The 21,298-nt window shown below is 47.7% G+C and overlaps 1 protein-coding gene across 1 annotated transcript in view; it reads left to right on the forward strand.

Moving 5' to 3' along the window:
- Positions 1-21,298, forward strand: part of RPH3A (rabphilin 3A) — a 74,294-nt gene that overhangs the window by 47,337 nt on the left and 5,659 nt on the right. The window contains exons 8-17 of the mRNA XM_065417786.1: positions 4,222-4,305; positions 4,825-4,884; positions 7,574-7,816; positions 11,035-11,114; positions 13,980-14,054; positions 16,760-16,869; positions 18,275-18,401; positions 19,574-19,630; positions 20,741-20,743; positions 20,941-21,092. Coding sequence (XP_065273858.1) covers positions 4,222-4,305; positions 4,825-4,884; positions 7,574-7,816; positions 11,035-11,114; positions 13,980-14,054; positions 16,760-16,869; positions 18,275-18,401; positions 19,574-19,630; positions 20,741-20,743; positions 20,941-21,092 — 991 coding nt within the window. The remainder of the gene's footprint in view (positions 1-4,221; positions 4,306-4,824; positions 4,885-7,573; positions 7,817-11,034; positions 11,115-13,979; positions 14,055-16,759; positions 16,870-18,274; positions 18,402-19,573; positions 19,631-20,740; positions 20,744-20,940; positions 21,093-21,298) is intronic.

Below are 21,298 nucleotides of genomic sequence, written 5' to 3' on the forward strand. Positions count from 1 at the left end.
TTACTTGCAGCGAATCAGTTGTAATCTGTCTACCACCAGAGTTCATTGTCTTACACGCTGGGCTAACCTGGTGCAGTAGGTTGGAAGGACTGCATCAGGAAACTTTATAAAGATTTTCCCCGGTGCACGCATGCAGTGAGGTCTGAGTGAATACTGCATAAAATGTCCTGTGAATAAGATTTGCAGCTGAATTCAACTCAGACGTGCTTTAAACAAGTGCTTAAATCCTTCCCTGTTCTGAAAGCAATGGGGCTTAAGCATGTGCTTAAAGTTAAACATATGCAGAAATGCTTTCCTGAATAGGGATACTTTCCTGACACACTCATCCAATCAGGGGGAAGAAACAATACCATGTGACTCACTTTATTCCCACTCAGCACAGCTTGAATGGTGAATCCTTGTTGAGGATTTTTTGCTCTAGTCACTACCCAGGTTAAAAATAATCAGGGAAAAAAGGGTTGTTTTAAAAAAAGAAAAAGAAAAAAGAATGCATTTGAGTTAGTTGCGACCTGCTCATGAACAGTGTGTGAGCTGAAGAAGTGAGTTAGTTGAATAACTTATTTGTTGCAGATAATTTGCTCAGCTCTATGTATGGCATCTCACTTTAAAGTGGAGATAAAAATTGCTTTGGAATACCCAGTGCACCCCTCAGGATGTGGAGTGTAACTGATCTTCTGGCAATATGTGGCTGAGAATAACTTGAACACAGGAACTGCCGGGCTGGATCAGACCCAGGGTCCACCTAGTCCAGTATATTGTCCCTGATAGTGGCCAGTACCAGATAAAGGTGGAAGTGTGGCTTGCTCTTTCTGTGCCCTGTTCAAATTATTCTCAGTGCACGTACATATTGATAGTGGCACTAGACATGGTCTGAAGTGAATGGGTTGTGGGCTTGATCTTGCAAGGTGCTGAATTCCCTTCACCTCGCAGCAGCTTGCAGGATTAGGTCCTAGGGCTGCTTGTCCACCAGGCCATTGTTCAAAATGAGCTGCAGCAGCCCCACCATTGTATTCAGTTTTATGGGGCACAGTTTTTTCCCTCTCTGTGACAAAGAGGAGCACCTGTTTTATCACATCCTGTAAGGTCATAACTCCAGCTGTGCAACAGACATGGAACCTTATTCTGTTGCCTATAAATATAATTTCCCAGAGGCCATGCTGATCTGGCTTTGCTTGATCAGCCTCTGCTGGTAGCGCTCACTGAAAAACTCTGCTTCACCTTCTTGGCGCTTGCGTTCGTGTCTGATGTGACTGTGTTAGCGCCAGTCAGTGGTGTGGCTGCTCGGCAGCTTTTATTCTCTGATCCCTGTGGGGACTGTCCCACACCTTCACCTCTTCCTGCCCTCCTTACACCTGGCTGCTGGAGAGGGGCAAGAGGCCAGCTTGTACCCAGAGGTTACCTGACCCACAGGAATGAAGCGGTAGGTGATTGAAACCAGTTCTGAGACCTGTCAGGCTCTGGGATCAATGGACGTTTTCATAACAGTGGGTGTTTGAGACTTTATACCTTGTGACAAGGCTCCTAATCAGTTTCTGTTCTCTACTCCATGCTTCCCACACACACAAGTGTCCCACATATGTCTCCTCCTTATTTCATTTCTGCTAAATAGAGCTCAGCCAGTTGCTCTCCCCTCTGAGCGAAATCTCTTGTTTCCTGCCTTCTGGATGGCGTCTGGCTGCAGCAGCGCCTCTCCCCTGCGCTCTGCACCCCTCCTGTGAACAGCGTGATTTTCCTGTGTCAAATAGGTATCAAGAGGCTTTAATTAGCTCAGCCTCTCTCCTCTGAAATGTTTCAGGCTAGGCCCGAAGCCAGACCCCTGGTTCCGTGACTGACAGGACTGAAAGGTCCCGGAGTGGGCCTAGTTCTGCCGTGTCATGGTTAAGGCTAAGATTTTGTCGCAGAGGTCGTGGAAGTCACGGATTTCGTGACTTCCAGAGACCTCTGTGACTTCAGCTCGTGGCGGCTGGGGAACTGTGGGGTACCAGGGACCCCCCAAACTCTGAGCCACCGTGGGCATCTGGGAGACCCTGCAGCTCCCAGCCACTGTGGGCAGCGGGGCCCCTAGGAGCTCAAAGCTACCATGGGCAGCAGGGCCTCTGGGAGCTGCCGCAGGCAGGGCTCCCAGCGGGTGGGGGTGGCCCCCTCAACTTCCGGCAGCAGTCCCTCTGAGCCACGGTGGGTGGGGGAACCCTGCAGCTCTGAGCTGCCCTCCCCTCCCCCCCGCGGGCGGTGTGGGGACCCTGCAGCTCCCCATTTTGTCATGCATATTTTTAGTAAATGTCCTGGATAGGTCTTCTGTGATTTTTTTCTTTATTGCCCTTGACCTGTCTGGGACTTTTACTAAAAATATGCGTGACAAAATCTTCACCTTAGTCATGGTGGCTGGGGCAACCCCTGGAGCTGGGCACAGGGCAGGCTGTTAGAATATGTGGCTCTGTTGGACAAAGCCCTCTTCTTTCCTTTAAGGGGGGAAAACCGTGATGTGCACAGCTGTGGAGACTTGTGCAGTCAGTGGGGTGCAGTGGTGACCAGAGAGCATCTATCAGTGCCCCTGGCAGTGGGGGATCGGGAGTAGACTGCCTCCACCCAACCCCCACAGAGCATCCCTGCTCAAAGTCCCTTTTCTTTGGTTTTTGAGGGATGGTGGTTCTGCCCTTCGTGAATAGCTTAATCCCTCCTCTGTCAATCCCTATGGGAATAAACTCCACACTGTTTGTTGGCCACAAAGTCCATTTCCTTCACCATATTCTCACGTCCATCTCTCTCTGATGCCCAGCGTTTTTGGATACAAGAAGCACAAAGTGGAGTGAGCCGTTTCGCTGGGTGGATAAATGGATGTTAAGTTCATGCAGTACATTGGCTAGTTTCACTGTATGTAGCAATAGGGTATCGAATTAAAGCCATGCTTCCTGAGCACAGCTGGTTTTAAAAGAACTGCGCATGGAACTAGCATTGAAACAGCAGCAATAAGAAATGAGTGAAGTCAACTGCATGTTATTGACACAGGCGAAGAATATCAGAGAAGAACCGGGAAAATAGTGGCATCTAATAATAATAAAACTGGGCTCTGATATAGCACTTTTCAGTGGTAGAACTCCAGGTGCTTTACAAAGGAGGTCAGCATCATTATCCCTATTTTACAGCGGGAGAAACTGAGGCACAAAGCGGTGAAGTGACTTGCTCAAGCTCACCCAGCAGGCCAATGGTGGAGCCAAATTGCTTCACTGCCAGCACTCGATCTACGGGGCCACACATCCCCTGTAGTGTCATTAGGTAACACTGCCTTTCATCTGGCTGTTGGAGACCAGAAATCTCTGTTTTAACCCTGTCTTGGCCACACTGTGGTCGGGTTATTCTCCTAACATTCCCCACTGTTACTAGCCCCGGTTGAAGTGCTGGTATGACTGGGCTCCGGGGGCTGCTGGTGCGTTTGATCATTGTGTCACTAAGCCTGTTCTGAACTGGGCTAGACGCAGAGTTTAAAACAGCCGCTGGCCTACGTTAGTCCGCTCCCCTTCCTGCCACCAATAGGGCTGCAATGGTAGTAGCAAAGGTGGGAAATTTGGGGGAAATGAATCTACTATGGACAGTCCACACTGCAAATGGGCACCCACAGGCCAGTCACTGAATTGCTCTGTGCCTCATTGTCCCCGTCAATAGTACTGGCCCAGCTTTGCAATGCACTTTACTCCTCGCATCTCAGTCTGTAATGAAAGGTGTTGGGAGACTCTGGTACTAGGTGACTGACTGGTCGCTATGGCCCAGTTTTTCAGAACTATTTGATTTCAATGGGAGGTAGGCACCTAAACACCTTTCAGATCTGGGCCTGTGTGTACAAATACATCCCCAGCTCGGTAAGTGGGGACCCTGTTTTAGGAAACTTTGATGTGGGCTTTGAATTGAATTCTTGCGCACTCCCCCTGGATATGCCCGAGCAGGGGATGGCCTTTGTGCTAATGCAATTTGTTGCGATGGTGGCAGTTTAGGAGAGGGGCAGGCACTCAGCTGGTGTCAATCAGTGGTGCTCCATTGATGATTAACGGAGCCATGCGGACGTGACTAGCAAGAGACCCGCACACCAGATCCCGTTATTCTTCTCATGCCACTCACTGACGTGCATGTTTCTGTCTCTTACCGAACAGCTGTCATGGCTCTGCAGTTGCCCGTGTCTACAGATTCTAAATGCCCCGTTTCGCCTCTAATCTTCTCTCCTCCTTGTAGGTGTAAAACGTGCCAATTCCGTTCAAGCTGCCAGGCCTCCTCCAGCGACTAGTCAGAGCTCTGCTGCCCAAGCTACTCAGCCAGGTACACGCTCTGCTTTGACGTATTCTGGGTCCGTTTGTGCCACGGAGGTGCTGGCTTGCGTTGGGATAGTGCAGAATGGCTTCCCGGAGTGCAGGACTGTGCTTTGAAGGCACTACTGATCTCTCTCTCTCTCTCTCTCTCTCTCTCTCTCTCTCTCTCTCACACACACACACACACACACACACACACACACACACACACACACACGATTTTCAAGTAGCTCACCATGAACCAGTGCTGGAAGCCAAGACTCCTGGGTCACTGCTCTAACAACTAGCTGTTCCCACAGGGGTGGCTTGGTACAGGCTGTGGTAGGTCTTTGTTTCCTGGGCCTGTGCCAGGAGGTGGATGAGGTTGCATGCCCCATTCTCTCACTGCTGCTTGATCAATGGTAAAAATGACTCCGTTCCCAAGGGCCAGTGGGGGGTGGGGGAGAAGGGGGCTCTAATCGTCTGCCCTTGAGGGGCCGTTGGCTTTGCCGCCTGCTGCAAGATGACAAGATAACTTTTTATACCACAGCTCCTCCAGTGGGTGGCAGACAAGAGCCCGGGCCTGCTGGGAGATATCCAGAAAGACAAGGTAAAGAATCTCAATGGGTCCCCATCTACTGTAACGCACTTTCTTGGGTCACACAGTTTCCTGCTCTAAGAGATGTTCCCGCCCTTATGTCAAAATGCTTGGAAAGGGTGACAAAGCAGGTGACAGAGTTAATGGAAAACATGGAGATTTTGGAATGAAAATATCATTCAGAGCAGAACCTAAACTGTCTCTTCTGAGGCTTGCCCGTCTGATCTCTGGTATTTAACAAACACCATTTCAGGTGTTTCCATATTGTAAACGGCCTGTTCTCTGCATCAGGGCAAGAAATTCTTCTAGGTAAGGCTAGTGACCTGTCGGTATGGTTACTAGCATGCCTGTACAGATAAATGGCTTAGAAAAGGTGGATTAATGGCAGCATTGGGAGCAGATCGCTCTCCCTCTCTTTGTTTAGTCCATGTGCCTTACTGATTCATCTCTCTCTGTGGCTCCCATTTCTTTCATTCTGCACCGTAATGATGGATTAAATGGCGAAGTCTCTGCCAGCATTAATTGACAGCCAGGTCAGGGGACTCACTTCTGAGCAATTTTGCAATTTATCATTTATTTAAAGTTTTGCGTTTCCTCTTAGAAGGCCAAATTCTGCTTTCATTTACCCTGGTGTAAATCTGGAGTAACTACTGATGTTGATGGGGTAACCCGATTTGCACCCAAGTAACTGAGAATAGAATTTTGCCGGTGTAGTATTAAAAAGCTCAAATTAAAATGAATGTCTTCTTTCACCTTCCCTTCCTGGAGAAACAAGCTGTGCCACATTTGAATTTCAAGCTGTTAATTATAAGCATTCAGTTCCATCTCCTCTATTAATTCACGTTAACAAGGTGCTTCCGCATTCCCCTCAGGCTTTCATCCCAAGATCTGAGAGTAGAAGTGGGTCAGCTATCTGTTTCCGAGCTTTCAGATTTTCCTTGACTGAGCCCCTCGTATTTGGGGAATTCTGACGCAGCAAAAGGTTGGGTTGAAATGTAGCACTTCCACCTCTTATGGCTTAACCCCACGGCAAAGGAAACTGTGAGAAGCCCCTTATGTAGAGATCACCTGATAAAAAAGCAAAACCTCTCGCACATGCATTATGCAGAAGCATAAAGGGCCCCAGATAGATGCGTTATTGTGGCTTCCATAGAGCAAAATGGGGTAAGAAATCATCCAGGATGAAGTTCATTTTTTGCTCACCATGCATTTTCCTCCCTGTTAATTTACTAGCTGAATCAGCTGTAAGCCAAGCAGCCATCTTGACTGATTGCCATGGCCATGCTCAAGCCCCTTTGTTTAATTTGGTCCTTATGCCACGTCCATCCCTTTGGTATCTGAGCACCTAAATGCCTGGGGCAGATTAGAAGCCAGGTCATCTGACTCCCAGGCCTGCATTCTAGGCAGTAGACCCTGCTACCTTGTTTTTGTGTTTGCTTTCAGCAGAAGATTGTGTTTTACTCACATGGAGGCTTGGGGGAAACAAACATACAGCTTGCCCACTTGGGTATTGGCACCACAAGCATGGGTATAATATACATAAGGCACAGAAGCCAAGCAGAGTTTCCCCCAAACTCCTTAGCACATCACGGGTTCCCCACCCACCTAGCAATTTAAGGGGGAAAGTACCTGTATAAATGAGGTGCAGTCCCATAGAATGTGGAATGTCAGATTTGCTTATGCAAATAAGAACGTAAGAGTGGGCATGCTGGGTCAGACCAATGGTCTGTCTTCTGTTGGTGGCCAGTGCCAGATGCTTCAGAGGGAATGAGCAGAACAGGGCAATTCTGAGCTGCTGGCAGTGGGTTGTTTAGGGACACCTGGAGCATAGAGTTGTGTCCCTGACCCTCTTGGCTAACAGCCATTGATGGACCTATCCTCCATGAACGTATGCAGATCAAATCATCACAACAGGCAACAGGTTTGAAGTGGCAGCAGAACCGCTGCTAGATCTGTGTCACCGTCGCCATAGAAAGGATTCCAATGCTCATCTCATGTCCCAAGCACACCAAAACCAATCTACGGGTGGGGGTTTTCAAACCCGCGGGTAGCCAGACTGCAGGAGGTGGGTGAATCTGTATAGGGCAACAAACTTAAAAATGATGAAAGGAAATACTTTTTAGCATAAAAAAGCCATGAGAAGATCCCTCCCTTTTATGAAGGAGTCCATAGAATAAGCTAGAGATGCATTGGTCTAGTGGGTGAGAGAAGCAGAGGGAAGAGGAATTTAAAATTGATAAGATCCAATGGCTGGAAGTTGAAGCTAGACAAATTTCAGACAGCAAGTAAAGCGTAAACGTAAGTGAGGGTCATTAACCGTTGGAGCAGCTTACCAGGTGTTGTGGTGGATTCTCCATCACTGGCAAGTTTTAAATCAAGATTGGATGTTTTTCTGAAAGATCTGCTCTAGTGCAAACAGGAATTATTTTGGGGGCAGTTCTCTGGCCTGTTATCCAGGAAATGAGACTAGATGATCACCGTGGTCCCCTCTGGTCTTAGAATCTCTGAATCTATGAAAATCAAGTAGGATCACGAACTGTGCAGATCCAAATCCCAGGTGCCCAATAACCTTGATAAAACTGGCCTAGCTGAACTTTCGAACACGAACAACTTTCATTCTTCACCTGGAACTTCTGGTCTCCAGTGCTGCACCCCATCTCATCAGGATCTCTATGTTCAATGCCTATTTTCTTTTGCACAGTGAGCCAGTCGATGGGCCCTCCCCAGACAGACCCGGCCTATTCAGCAGCGGCACCCAGGGATGAGAGAGGAGGTGGCGGTGGTTACTCGATGCCTATAGCCAGAGAGGAGAGGGCTCTGCGCCAGCCTGCCCCATATACGCAAGCTGCTGCCCTGCCTGCACCATCTGCACCTGCACGTCAACTCCCGCCGCCTCAGGACGACGAAGAGGATGAGGCCAACAGCTACGATTCTGATGAAGCAAGTACGTAGCCTCGTGTCATACCGTCCGGCTCCGATACAGATGGGTTGTTTTGAGCCACATAAGAAAAGTAACAAATCTTGGGCCAGATCCTGAATTGTTGAGGACCTGCTTTTCCCTCTGGCTTCATCAGTGCTCAGTGCCCCTTATTCAGAGGGGGAGTGGAGATGGCTCAGAGGGCTGCGTTGTGGGAATGTGACTATAAATGTGAGGTCATTGGGTCCCTGCAAAGTGCACCTTGTGAGAAACTGTTCTATTTTTTATGTCGCCTTATACTCTTGAATGTTTTATATTTGGCAAAAAATGGGAACACTGTCCTTTTTAAGTGACTGCAGCTTTGATCCTCTGAGGCTCATGTCATGTTCCTGGCATCCACTAAGTGCTTTTAATGCTCGGTAAATAAGTAATCAGGGAGGGAATTGTGCTATTTTGTGACTCCATTTCTCTCTGACTGAAAATAACAAACCATCTCCAAAAATTCAGCGTTTGAGTTGAATAATTCATCCTTTTAGGAAGGCGCCCAAGGGTCTAAGTGGCAACTCCATGCAACTTGGTTTTAAACCTTGAAAAAGGGGAAAGTCAAAAACTGAACTGATAATGTAGAGCCCCGTTAAAGGCACAGTATTTGCAGAGACTGAGAAGAGACTATGGCTCTGACCTAGAACTAAATCCTGCAAACTTTCCTCAAGAGGCACTCCCATTGATGTCGACATGGCTTGCAGGATCAGGGCCCAGATTTTTAAAGCTATGTAGGTGCCTAAGCTTATGGCCCCAGGACCTTAGTTTATTTTACTCTCTCTAATATATGCTATTATGTAGCATGTGTGTAAATGCACATGTCCACGTTTGTACGCATATGAAAAGAAGTTCAGGTGAAGCCTCTTGTTTTCTTTAGCTGCATGAAATGCCAATAGACAGATCCATCTGTATAAAGGAGAGATCCTTGTGATTTCAATACTTCTGCACTAAGATTCCCCTCCCCCCCAATCCTAATTCATGATCTTACTGGCCATAAGAGTGAAGATCAGGAACTCCAAGAAGGCATCACTTCATGGTTTCAGACCTTTTTCTGGGGAGAAGGACGAGGGTGGTTAGGAACCACGAGGCAGTGCATAAATATTAGGCAGAGAGGAAAGTGGCCATGAAGAAATTTAGTACAGTGGGAGCCCGTGTCTAACATTTCCTCTCTCCAGTCAAATTTGGGTGAGCACCCAACGAAAGGAGTGTGCAGAACCCAGGCTGGAAACAACATGAAACTTGGGGTAATTGGCAGTCTCTGTTCACTTGGGAGAAGCTGCTGAAGTTCAGGGCTAAAGTGCATTAGCAGGTCATATAAAGATGTGATCTGCATTGTACAGCTGCTTTGTGCCTTTAATAGGTCTCACTTGTGCTGTCACTTTCTTGTTTGCATGCTGAGCACTAAAGTAGGCTAAAACTCTGTGGCCACTCCCCTGTGTTCCAGGTAAATGTTTGCATAGCTCTGTTCTGATAATGTTCTGACTACTGTAGCTCGTGAATTTGGCCAGGAGATGCTGTGATGGTAGGTTAGTTGGTGACCAGGGCCGGCTCCAGGCACCAGCTTGTCAAGCAGGTGCTTGGGGCGGCCGCTCCGGAGAGGGGCGGCACGTCCAGGTATTCGGCGGCAATTTGGTGGACGGTCCCTCACTTCCGCTCGGAGCGAAGGACCTCCCGCCAAATTGCCGCCGCAGATCGCGATAGCGGCTTTTTTTTTTTTTTTTGGCTGCTTGGGGCGGCCAAAACCCTGGAGCTGGCCCTGTTGGCGATTGTGTGTAATAATGGCTGCAGTGTTTTAAATGCCCTTTAAATTCGTGCACACAGTTTTTCACCTGCAGTCACAAGAGCAAAGGGGAACAAATAGATCAAGCCTGCAGACCAGGTCGTTAGAGGCTATCCTTTGCAGTCCCAATTAATTGTGCCCATAGTCAATTCTGGGTGTTAAATTAGAAGCTAAAATATATTGTGTGTCATAATGCTGTAGGTTGACGTCTTCGTGATGTGATGCAACGTGGTTGCTCTGTACTCCAAGAGGTTTGGGCTCTCTGTGATGTTGGAATGCCCCTTGGCAGAGCGGTGCTGTCCTTTTAGGAGAGCGCTGCAAAGGTCACGGTCAGCAATTTAAAATGGTGTCTCTGCCTAGGGTGAGTTTTGGGAGGAGACTTGCCAGGCAAATGCTATGGAGAGCTGGTCTGAACGCTTTGGATGAAGTGAGATTTTTATTGTGATGCTTGGTGAGGGCACTGGGAGACCCAGTTCAAGCCCCTGCTCTGCCTGAATTGGGGTGGTCTGGGATGAAAAACTCCTTTGAATCAGGCAAGCAGGGACTTTAAACCTGGTCTCTTCCACCCAGGGCCGGCTCTAACTTTTTTGCGGCCCCAGGCAAAAAAGAAGAGAGCCGCCCTGCCGTACCCCCCCGCGAGCGCCGCCGAAATCCCCGTCCCCCCAGCACCACGCCACCCGAAGACCCCACCCCCCCTCTGAGCGCCACACCGCGCCAGCCCCCGCCCCCCCAAGCCCCTGCCCCCCCGAGCACCACGCTGCCCAAAGCCCCTGCCCCCCCGAGCACCACGCTGCCCGAAGCCCCCGCCCTCCGAGCACCACGCTGCCCGAAGCCCCGCCCCCCCTCCGAGCAGAGCGCCGCCCGAAGCCCCGCCCCCCCTCCAAGCACCACACCGCCCGAAGCCCCCGCCCTCCCTCCGAGCGCCGCCCGAAGCCCCGCCCCCCCTCCGAGCACCACGCCACCCGAAGCCCCCGCCCCCTCTCCGAGCACCGCGCCGCCGAATCCAAAAAATAAAAATAAAAAATAAAAAATCGATCGCCGCCCTGCCCCAAGGTGCCGCCCCAAGTACGTGCTTGTTCGGCTGGTGCCTGGAGCCGGCCCTGCTTCCACCCCCCCCTCCCCCCACACTTTTGTGAAAACGTTCAAAATATTTTCTTGTTCCAGCGTGGAATGAAAACAAATTTTAGAACCTCGGGAGTTGCCATGAAATGGAATTGTCGGCCTGTCAGCTCTCACTGGCCTGGCAGAATGCGTGTTGGACTGTGTGGATACCCTCCCTTCCTTAGTGCTGCTCTGCCTTTGGTGCTAGGAGCCTCCAGGGTTTCATATTGGTATCGCTAGGCCGGGTGGATGAAATATCTCTAGTGGCTTTGTTCTTAATAAAACCATCTCTTACCTTTCCCTCTCCCCTCTTGCTAATTAGCCACGCTGGGGGCGCTGGAGTTCAGTCTGCTCTACGACCAGGAGAAGAGCTCTTTGCACTGCACTCTCATCAAAGCCAAAGTAAGTGCGCCCTTGGAGCAAAACAAAATGACTGGGGAGTAGGCCGGCAGAGGCACCTGCTCGTTCTACGTACACAGGCCATTGTCCTCGCCTGGAAGAGCGTATTTCAGAAACACCTCTCTCTGTTTTCATACGCTCCCCAAGACCTAGTCTGGTTTCCACCTAACCGAATGCAATGGAACTGAAGCTAGTTCTGCCGCCATCTTTCTCTCCCCCCCAGCCAGGTGACCCACACAGGCATTACTAACAAGGATGTGTGATATCCATTTCTGTAATAGCTGGGTGCTGGAGGTAACAATAATTCCCTTAAGGGCGAGGTGCAGGATCCTCTGTCCTTCCATCTCGCTGCAGACTTGGGAGGAGTTAGGGCTGCATTGGGCATGTCTAAGCTTCCATCCAGCACTAGAGCGCCTACTGGTTCTAGAGAGATTCCCCATTCCAAGTGTAGGGAACATCTCAGAAACCTCTGCTGTCTCTAAAAGTGGCAGAAGTGGTTTTTTCCAGTGTAGGAGGCATATGTGAGCCCCTGTTCTGCCACACAGGAAAAGGCAGATGGGAGGGTCTTGTATCGGGCCCTAAAAGGTAGCAAGGCACGGGCTCAGTCTGATGGCGAGTGGTAGCAAACTCTCCTGCTGAGCGCCCTCCTCCAAAAACAGTCTGTCCCTGGACACAGCAAGTTACAACGTGGGTTTCATCATCTGCTCTAGCGTCCCCCTCGCATGAATCTGCTGCAGTAGACTTGGGTAGGCAGGATAGCTAAGCCGTAGCTGCTTAAGGCCACCAGGTCCTTGAATAGGCAATTTCCAGTGTGATGTGTCTCTGAACTGGAATCCCTTTGCTGGGGAATGTCGTTAGGAGATGGACGAGAGGAGGTGATTATTTTTTGCAGCAGTTGAGCAGATAATGGAGACTTGAGCCGGCTTCAGAGGCCACGTGCCAGGAGCTGGCATCACATGTTTGACCTGAGCCTAGCTGGAGGCAACCTATGCCTGAGCGTGCAGATGCGTGTTCTGGATAGGAGTGCATCCGAGAGCTGAGTGCGCTGTAATTACCCACCAGCTTGCTCAGGTTAATTGATTTCCCACAGCCATCTCATGGGGTTATCGGGGTTATGTCTGCCCATGTGCAGCGGGTTGATTATAGCAACTGTAACCAGGACAGTTACTTGAGTTACGCTGAAAATAATCGGGGAGTTCATTCCATCTCCTTTAACCACCTGCAACAGTCATTAGTACCTGGCTCTCAGAACTGAGCAGGGGCTTGCAGAGACGGCAGCAGACAAGTTAAGACGTCGGCCCTTTATTTCCATGATTCCTGTTTGTAATGATTCAGTCGACCTGCCATTTCTGTTCTTGCTATCAGGCAAAATCAACAACGTTTAGCTGCCATTGAGCGTATGTGCAGTGAAACCCCAAGCTCCAGCACTGTGAGCAATGTCTGACTAGGGCCGAAAACTCTTTCACTCCTGTTAAAATCGCAAAGCAGAGAAGTCCACAAAAGCTCTGAATTTAACAGCACAGATTCAGGTCTGAATCCAGAATTTGTTACTGTCGCTAGGTAACCCTACCGCCCACTGACATTCACAGATAACGTAACTGGCTGCCCGTGCGCCCGCAGCACTCATATCGTATCTGGTTAGAGCAGGTGACGTCAGGCTACCCAAAGTACAGGCTGCCATTTCTCCATATTGCCTGATGGGAACGGGCTACGCTCTGCAGTGAAAATTCCCCAAACCTCAGATCTGACAAACACGGTCTGATTTCCCATAGCAGTGAACATCTCAAACCGAAACACCTGACAAAGGCGAATACCCCGGTTAACTCGGAGGCAGTCCTATAGACAAAAGCCTAAATTTGCCAAAGCCACTAGTGATTTTGGGTACCTACCTTAAATAGGTCTGATTTCCAGAGGGTTCTCAGCACTTCTAGAAGATCAGGCCCCTTTTAAGGTGCCTTGACGTGGGCACCCAAAATCCCTAGTCATGTGGGAAAATGTAGGTCCAAGTGCTTTCTGCTGCAGCCAACTGTGTTTCAGTAGTTTGTGGTGAGGCCATAGGATGGACTTGCATCCCTAGTGCCTTGAGAAATAGGTAAAGTCCTGAAGCCTGATTCTCCTCCCTGCGTAGAACTCTGGTCGGTCCCGCTGAAGGTAATTGGGGATCCTGCAGGCCTGAGGGGAAACTGATGTTCACATTTCACCAGTTCTGTAGGGTGAATGCCATTGAATGCTCAAATTCCTGCTACCGCTGTCCTGTAGAGAAGGCTGGTAATTCCAGTGCGTAGATGTGCTGGTGGTAGTGAAGTGTGCAGCATTTTCCACTTTGAAAATGCCAATGTGCACCTCTGAACATGCCTCAACTCCTACTGCGTCCCAGCTTCCCGTTCATTCGCTCTCTCTGGAAGAGCTCAATCCTTTTACGTGTTCAGGAATGACTTTCTGGATGAAGGAGGTCTCTCCTTTTTGTGCTAAACATGCTGCTCCAGCGGTGTCATTTTGGGCTAGCTCTTCATTCCCTTTTGTAGGGGATGAAGACCTGGAGGCAAACCTTTGCTTCTTGAATGTGAGTTTGGAAGCTGGCTGGGGATAATGCAGATCTGTCCGTTAGGTCGCACAAGACTCAAACACAACGTGAGCAAGTCTATAGCGGAAAGTAGCATTGGTCTGATATTTAGAAGCTGAATTCACAGTGTTGGTTCAGTGTTGGGACTGGATATTGGGCTTTCCACTTATTCAGAACAAAGAGCCTTGCTTTATCCAGCACATACCTTCCGTTCCCTTTATTAATTTATATTTCGTAATAAACTATTGCTAAATCCTTCTCCCCATTGTATTTAAAGATGGCAAACCCCCTTCATTATCTTTTAGGGCTTAAAACCAATGGACTCCAATGGTTTAGCTGATCCTTATGTAAAGTTGCACCTATTGCCGGGAGCCAGTAAGGTAAATATCTATCAATTCATTTGCTTAACTCTGTTACATTGAAACTGTGAACAAAAATATTACAGTACTGCTTTACAGTGGTGATTTTCCAAAGGACTGAGATGGCTAATTCCCAATAAAATTAATAGGAGCTTGACATTCAAATCCTCTAGGCTTCTTTCGAAATCTCAGCTCACAGGCCTAAAAATATTCCACATGGAGAGAAAAACCTACAATGCTGCGTTAATCCTGAGTATTGATACTTTTTTAACTGAAAACAACAATAGCGTGGAAGGAACGAGAGCAGTTCGCAAAGGCAGCTGCTCTGTTGTTATTCGGAAGATTGCCTTGGTCTCTCCCCTCTGATTTCGGTACACAGTTGCTCCTTGCTGTTATACAGTACGTGACCTGCTCAAGAAAATGAAGTCTTGGGCCAAGCAACCTTCCTGACACCTGCATCTCTTAGGATGAATGGTGATTGTAGACACTGTGATGTAGGTCCTGGAAAATCAGAAGTGTGAAACCTACAGTAACTCAGTAGAGATGAACTGCACTAAATGTGCCGCTATTCCCTGACACTCTCAAGAACTCACACAGGCCTTCTAGGATATTTCCTGTGCAATGGCTGCTCACTAACGTTCAGCAAAAAGATGCTTTCTGGGGTCCAACCATGAGACGACCGATCTGAACACCCCTTGACACCGCTGATGTTCATATCTGGATGCAAACAGATGGGATTGGCTCAACGGGCTGAACTAAAACCCCAGAGCTGAGAACACTTGTTGTGTTGGAGAAGTTTGAATCTGATTATTTTTTAATCATGTTAATTATGGTGATGCCTAAGGACCCACCAAGAGCGGGGCCCATGGTGGCAGGCCCTGTACTAACACAGAACAGCAGATTGTCTCTGCCCTGGAGAGTTTACAGCAGTACCCTCTGCATTGGCTGCTTCTGCAGCTGTTATCTCTGACTGGTTCCTCCCAATCTGGATCTGGATTTTTCTTTGTCTCAGAGTCAGCTCTAGTCTTTTTTTTTTCTCCTTTGGCACATTAAGATTAATCGGATTGATTGTGTTATTTACACCCCGTGTACCAAGCAGGCTCCTCCTCCACCTGATGACTGGCTTCTAATGCCCTCATTGCTGTTAAATAGAACCTCTCCCTTTGTCCCATTGAAGTCAATTCTGCTATTAGTGGAGCAAAGTGCTTATTATTGTAAGGATATCAATACCTCCTTAATTTTGGATGGAAATGAATAGGACACTGGTGAATAGGGAGAGGAATAGCTCAGCCTGGTGGTCTTTGTTAATGGATGAGTGTTCCCTGATTTCTGAGAGAGAGGGTGTCTTTTCGTATTGCCTTCGGTTTTGCATGTTTCACAGCAGCCTTGCGGAAGCGAGCAGCGTACAGAACATCTCGAAAGACGAATACCTAGTTAATGAGCACAGAGAAGCTTCAGAGAAGGTGACATTGTTAATGCAACGCAAAACATCTGACACAAAATCTAATTATTACTGGAGTCTGAAAGATCAATTTTACTTTGAAGGTTTTGCGTGTTCTAATTAGAGCTGTGAAAAAAATCCAGCAAGTGAGTAAATGCGCCAATTAGTTTCCTCATCAAAGAAAGCTCTGTAAACTCTTGCTCCCAGGACCAGCTGAATTGAATTCAGTGGAGAAAACTTCTAGGAAGAAATGAACATTGTTGGCCCATTGCCTAACAAATGTCTCTTCTGTTTCCTGTGGGGATTCAAAGATTTTTTTCTCTCTCTCTGGCTGAATTATACTCAAAGGAAATGACTGAGGTGCCAACCTCTTTCAAAATAATGTTAATAAAAAGTTTGTAATTTACACTTTATGCACTTTTGGTGTTTGAGCCATCTGATCTCAAACAAAAGAAACATTCCAGCACAACCACAAAATACAGTGGACAGAATCCATCCCTAGTGTAAGATCTGAGTAGTCTGTGGGCTAGTCTTCCTTTCTCATCCTTTTTCTCATACATTGGGGAAAAATTCTCCAGTTAGAAGCATCTGGGATCTTGTTGTTAGCTTTAGGTGCCTCTGTTTATCCAATTCTCATCTATGGTGTATCTTTCTACTTCGCAACAGTGGAAGGAGGCTACTAATCTTGCCAAGCAGAGAATCCCGGCTAGATGTGGAATCTCGGTTAGTAGGAATAATTTTCCCACGTGGCACAAGAGATGCAGAAGCCAAGACTTTACTAACTTGGGAATCAGTTAATTTTCTGCTTGTACAAGAGCTGAATTGGCCGATAGTAAGTAAATATGAACAAGTGAGAGGGAGGCAAGAAAGTTCCAGCTTCTTAGGCTTTTCATTTATTTTAGGCCACAAAGTTCATGTTCCAGTGGGCTGTGCCTGAGCTTCTAAACTGCCATGGCATGGTAAACACCTCAACGTCCTTTAGAAGAAGAGGCCATGTGCATCTGGGTCAAATAATGAGGATTGGAGTTTGACTCTTAAATGAGACTAGTTTGGCAATTTTGGTTTACAGACATTACTTAAAAAAAATTAAAAATGTTAGGCTGTAATACTTTGCTTGGGTGAGTGGCCCCCAATGAAGTCAAATACAGGGGAACCATGGGACTGCTCATGTGAGGAAAGATCACAGGAGTGACCCACTGTTTGCATAACGGTTGACCCGGGACCATTTTAGGCTGCAGACAGTGTGTGTGATTAGTTCTTTGTTTTAATTTTTGAAACCCAACAGTCAAACAAATTGAGGACCAAGACTCTGCGCAACACTCGCAACCCCATGTGGAATGAGACCCTGGTGTATCATGGCATTACGGACGAAGATATGCAAAGGAAAACACTCAGGCAAGTTGAAGACAAAATCCCAGTGTCTTACACTGGGAATTACAGTGGACGAGAAGCTGGATATGAGTCAGCAGTGTGCCCTTGATGCCAAGAAGGCTAACGGCATATTGGGCTGTATTAGTAGGAGCATTGCCAGCAGGTCGAGGGAAGTGATTATTCCTCTCTATTCGGCACTGGTGAGGCCACAACTGGAGTATTGCGTCCAGTTTTGGTCCCCCCCACTACTGAAAGAATGTGGACAAATTGGAAAGAGTCCAGCGGAGGGCAATGAAAATGATTAGGGGGCTGGAGCACATGGCTTACGAGGAGAGGCTGAGGGAACTGGGCTTATTTAATCTACAGAAGAGAAGAGTGAGGGGGGATTTGATAGCAGCCTTCAACTACCTGAAGTGGGGGTTCCAAAGAGGCTGGAGCTAGGCTGTTCTCAGTGGTGGCAGAAGACAGAACAAGGAGCAATGGTCTCAAGTTGCAGTGGGGGAGTCTAGGTTGGATATTAGGAAAAACTATTTAATTAGGAGGGTGGTGAAGCACTGGAATGGGTTACCTAGAGAGGTGGTGGAAACTCCTTCCTTAGAGATTTTTAAGGTGCTGGCTGGAATGATTTAGTTGGGGATTGGTCCTTCTTTGAGCAGGGGGTTGCACTAGATGACCTCCTGAGGTCTCTTCCAACCCTAATTTTCTCTGATTCTATGAAAGTGCACTGTGATGGGGAACTATGTGTGTCTTCTGCACAGGGGTGAGTGTCATTCCCTGTAGCAGCACTTAAAGTTAGCTAGCTTTGCACCCCTTTAAGAAATTGGGCAGAAGTAGAGCTGGATGAAAAATGTTCGAAGGAACAGTTTTCCATCGGAAAATGCAGCTTAATCAAAACCACAACATTTCCTGGGGAGGTGTCGATTTTAGATGAAATTTTTGATGGAAGAAAGTCTTAACAAATTGTTTAGATAATGTCAAAATGTTTCACTTCATCATGTTTTATTTCCTTTAAACTTGTGTACTATTATTTAAATAATATATTGTCTATTTAATATTAAATATTTTATATTCTATTTTGACATCAAAATGAAATGTTTACCTTATTGAAACTAGATATTTTCACATTATTCTAGCAAAATATTTCAGTGGTTCTGAATTGACGTTTTTCAGAATTTCCGTTCTGCAGGAAATTTCAAAATTTTGGCTTTGCTCTGAATTGGAACAAATTTAAAAATGTCAGAATTTCTTGAGGAATGGAAATTCTGTTTTCCAACCAGCTCTGGTCAGAAGTTAAATTGAGGCTGCTTGATTTCGCAGGTATCTTAGATGTGAGATTTTTAGGGTTTGCGGTCTACATTACTCCACAGAGTCTGAGCTGGGAAATGCTCCAGCCCATTCAATATTAGGTCCTTTTTCTTGTTCAATTCAGGATCTCGGTGTGTGATGAAGACAAATTTGGCCACAATGAATTTATTGGTGAAACTCGAGTTTCTTTGAAGAAACTCAAATCCAACCAGAAAAAGAACTTCAACATCTGCTTGGAGAGAGTAATACCGGTAAGTCTCGTGAAGTTTTGCTATGTTGTCATTACTTCTGGTGCTCGATATAAAAGTAGCATTTAATGGACTTTGGAGTGACAGTGAATTTGAGACTCCTGAGTGGCTATGTGATCTGTGAAAGTGAAGGTCTCTGTGAAGGTGTTCAGAACCTTAGGGTCAGTTTCTGGTCTCAGTTGCAGCAGTATAAATATGAAGTAACTCCATTGTAGGCCGTCATGGAGATCAGAATCTGGTCCAAGCACTACCTAGCCTGTAGGTGTGATAGGACAGTTCTTCAGTGCACGGGGCACTCTGTTCCATAGACTAGCACAAGTCTAATTTATAAGATATTATCCCCCCTGCACCCCGAAAACATCCTGTGATGTGGACAAAGGGCAAAACTCTGCTCTTGGATCTGCATGCTGACTCTTGTACCCTGGTCTCCCAGAGACAGTTCTGTAAATGTAGGAAGAGCAGCGTAACAGAGCTGAGATCACTACTTTAGGATTGAGAGCAGATTTTTGCTCACAGGCTTTAAACAAGGAAAACTAGGCAAATTGCTGAGGTAAGATCACTAATAGTTCTAGCAGGAACCTGTCTGACCAGCCTATGTGGAGTTCCTGTCCAACTGTTTAAAACTAGAGAAGGAATCCTAGATAAAGGACTGACCCCATGAATGAGTAGCATATTGCATGCTCCTGTGTACAGCTTTGGAGGTGAAGTGGAATATGGGTGGCTTCCTTCCCTAGAAATAACTCATATGGACGCCCACAAGCTGCTTTAAATAGTTCGGTGGCCTGTAGCTCTCCTGACAAGAGAGTGCCCTGCAATCCAGTATCCTACCACAATTTTCCAGAAGGGAACTTAGGTGAGATGATTGAGTACGTGGGTGGGGAAAAGATTGCACTCCTGTGTGCGTGGAATAGATTCAGATCTATGGCTCTGGCCATCGGAAAATAGGAATAAAGAAACTCTTGAAGTTCGATGGGTGGACAGAAGCCACATCACTCGCTGAAGAGCCTGTAGGTGTGTGGGACAAATTCACCCCCCTCCACCCCGAGGTCAGTGAGTGGGGCACCGTGGCTGAGTTTGACCTGTTGGGTGTGTGCATGAATATTGTTTCTGTAGGGAGAGGTCTCTCTCTGCCTGTGGAGTTATTGAAGGGAATCTCTCTTTGTTTCTATTCCAAGATGAAGCGGGCTGGAACAACCGGCTCCTCTCGTGGGATGGCACTGTATGAAGAGGAGGTAAGATGCTGTGCTGCCCTGCTCCTCTGGCGCTGCTTTCAAAGGGCATCCTTAGCTAAGGGGCGAGAGGCCCCGTTTTCTATCCTTTTGGTGCCACTAGTGAATGATCGCTTTTTTGTTTTATAATCCCACTTCCAGAGCTTCTCAGCAGCTGCTTATTATGCAGGTCACCTGCGCAGGGCCATAGCGAGAGTCACGCTCTAGCGATGATGGCGCTGCAGTCGGAGGTGTGTTTGCCGACATATCCGCTCTCTGTAAGCTAGCTAGGTCGAGTGCTGATAGCAGTCAAGCCCCGGCAGCGTGGATTACCGCCGGAGTACGTAGCCAGGGTCCTGGGTGAGCTTGCACATACTGCGCTGCCGCAGCTTTACTGCTATTGGTACTCGCGCCAGCTAGAGTGACGCTATCTTGGGTATAGCTACACGTGCTGCAATCCCGTCTCTGATTGCCGTGTGGACGTACCCTGAGAGTGCACCGCTTCCCTGTTATCGGCCTCTTGAGTGAGTAACAGAATTGCTCTCCTGATGCCCCCAGTATAGAGCCAGCTGGGGTGTGGGATCCCAAGGTCATTCCTGAGCCCAGGTCTCTCACGGGGGAACCCATCATGCTACCAGTTGGTGGAATGTGCATATCTCTCTAGTGCCAGCTCAAACGTCTAGTCGTGGTGCTGATGCTAATAGTGGAGGTGAGTTTCTTTGACTTCTTTGCAGGCCTGGAGGACTCAGGCATTTCCCCCATGAGCCGTTTCAGACCCTGCGTGACAAGAGGGGAGGGTTAGTTAATGGTTGTAGAAGGAGCTGCCGAAGTCCCAAGTGGGAGGTGGAAATGTTACACCTGTGGTCTCTCTCCCCGTTCTGCCTTCAGAGCATCTGCTTGCCAAGGCCCTTTCAGATTGTAAGTTCATTCCAACCTGAACCTGAGACTAATAGGTGCCACGTGTGACCCCCGGACAAAGCGAAACCAGCTACAACTTTCTTGCAAACCATTGAACGGGGTCTGCCGAGTTTAACCTAACTGACACATACAAACCTTTTCAATCCTTATCGAATATAAAAAATAGAATCCTAATAACTGGGCGTGGCTTCTGCACATTGTATTGGTCACCTTCAGCAAGTAGGTCCCTGTGCTCAAACACTTCCTTGCCTTCTTTCATCATCTCTCGTGGGGCCTTTTCAAGCTTTTCCCTTAGTCATTTCCTCTTTCCTGCACAATGGATTATGGTGAGTCCCTGGCTCCAGTATTCCCGTGTGGGTGTGTTTCTGGTCTCTCTTATCCCAGTCCCCACTCACTCCTCTGGCTTCCTCTTGTAGGTAGACCGTGGTGGTGATGTGGAAGAACGAGGAAAGATCCTCGTGTCCCTCATGTACAGCACCCAGCAGGGAGGCCTGATTGTTGGCATTGTCCGTTGTGTCCATTTAGCTGCCATGGATGCCAATGGATACTCGGATCCTTTCGTTAAACTGTAAGTTGGAGCCCAAAAGTTCTGAAGTGTTTGTTGTGCCATCGCGCGGGAGCAAACTCAACGATGGAGTGTGTGCGAGGGGGGTTACCTTAAAGCCCGGTTATTGTCAGAGGAATAACTCGGTGAAACATGATGGCTTCTAATTCTGTAATGTACCTGCTCCGTGAATTTCACTGCCCGAAATGCGGTTTAACTGGCATTATCGC

The sequence above is a fragment of the Emys orbicularis genome, chromosome 16 (genome assembly GCF_028017835.1).
Source record: "Emys orbicularis isolate rEmyOrb1 chromosome 16, rEmyOrb1.hap1, whole genome shotgun sequence".
NCBI lineage: Eukaryota > Metazoa > Chordata > Testudines > Emydidae > Emys > Emys orbicularis.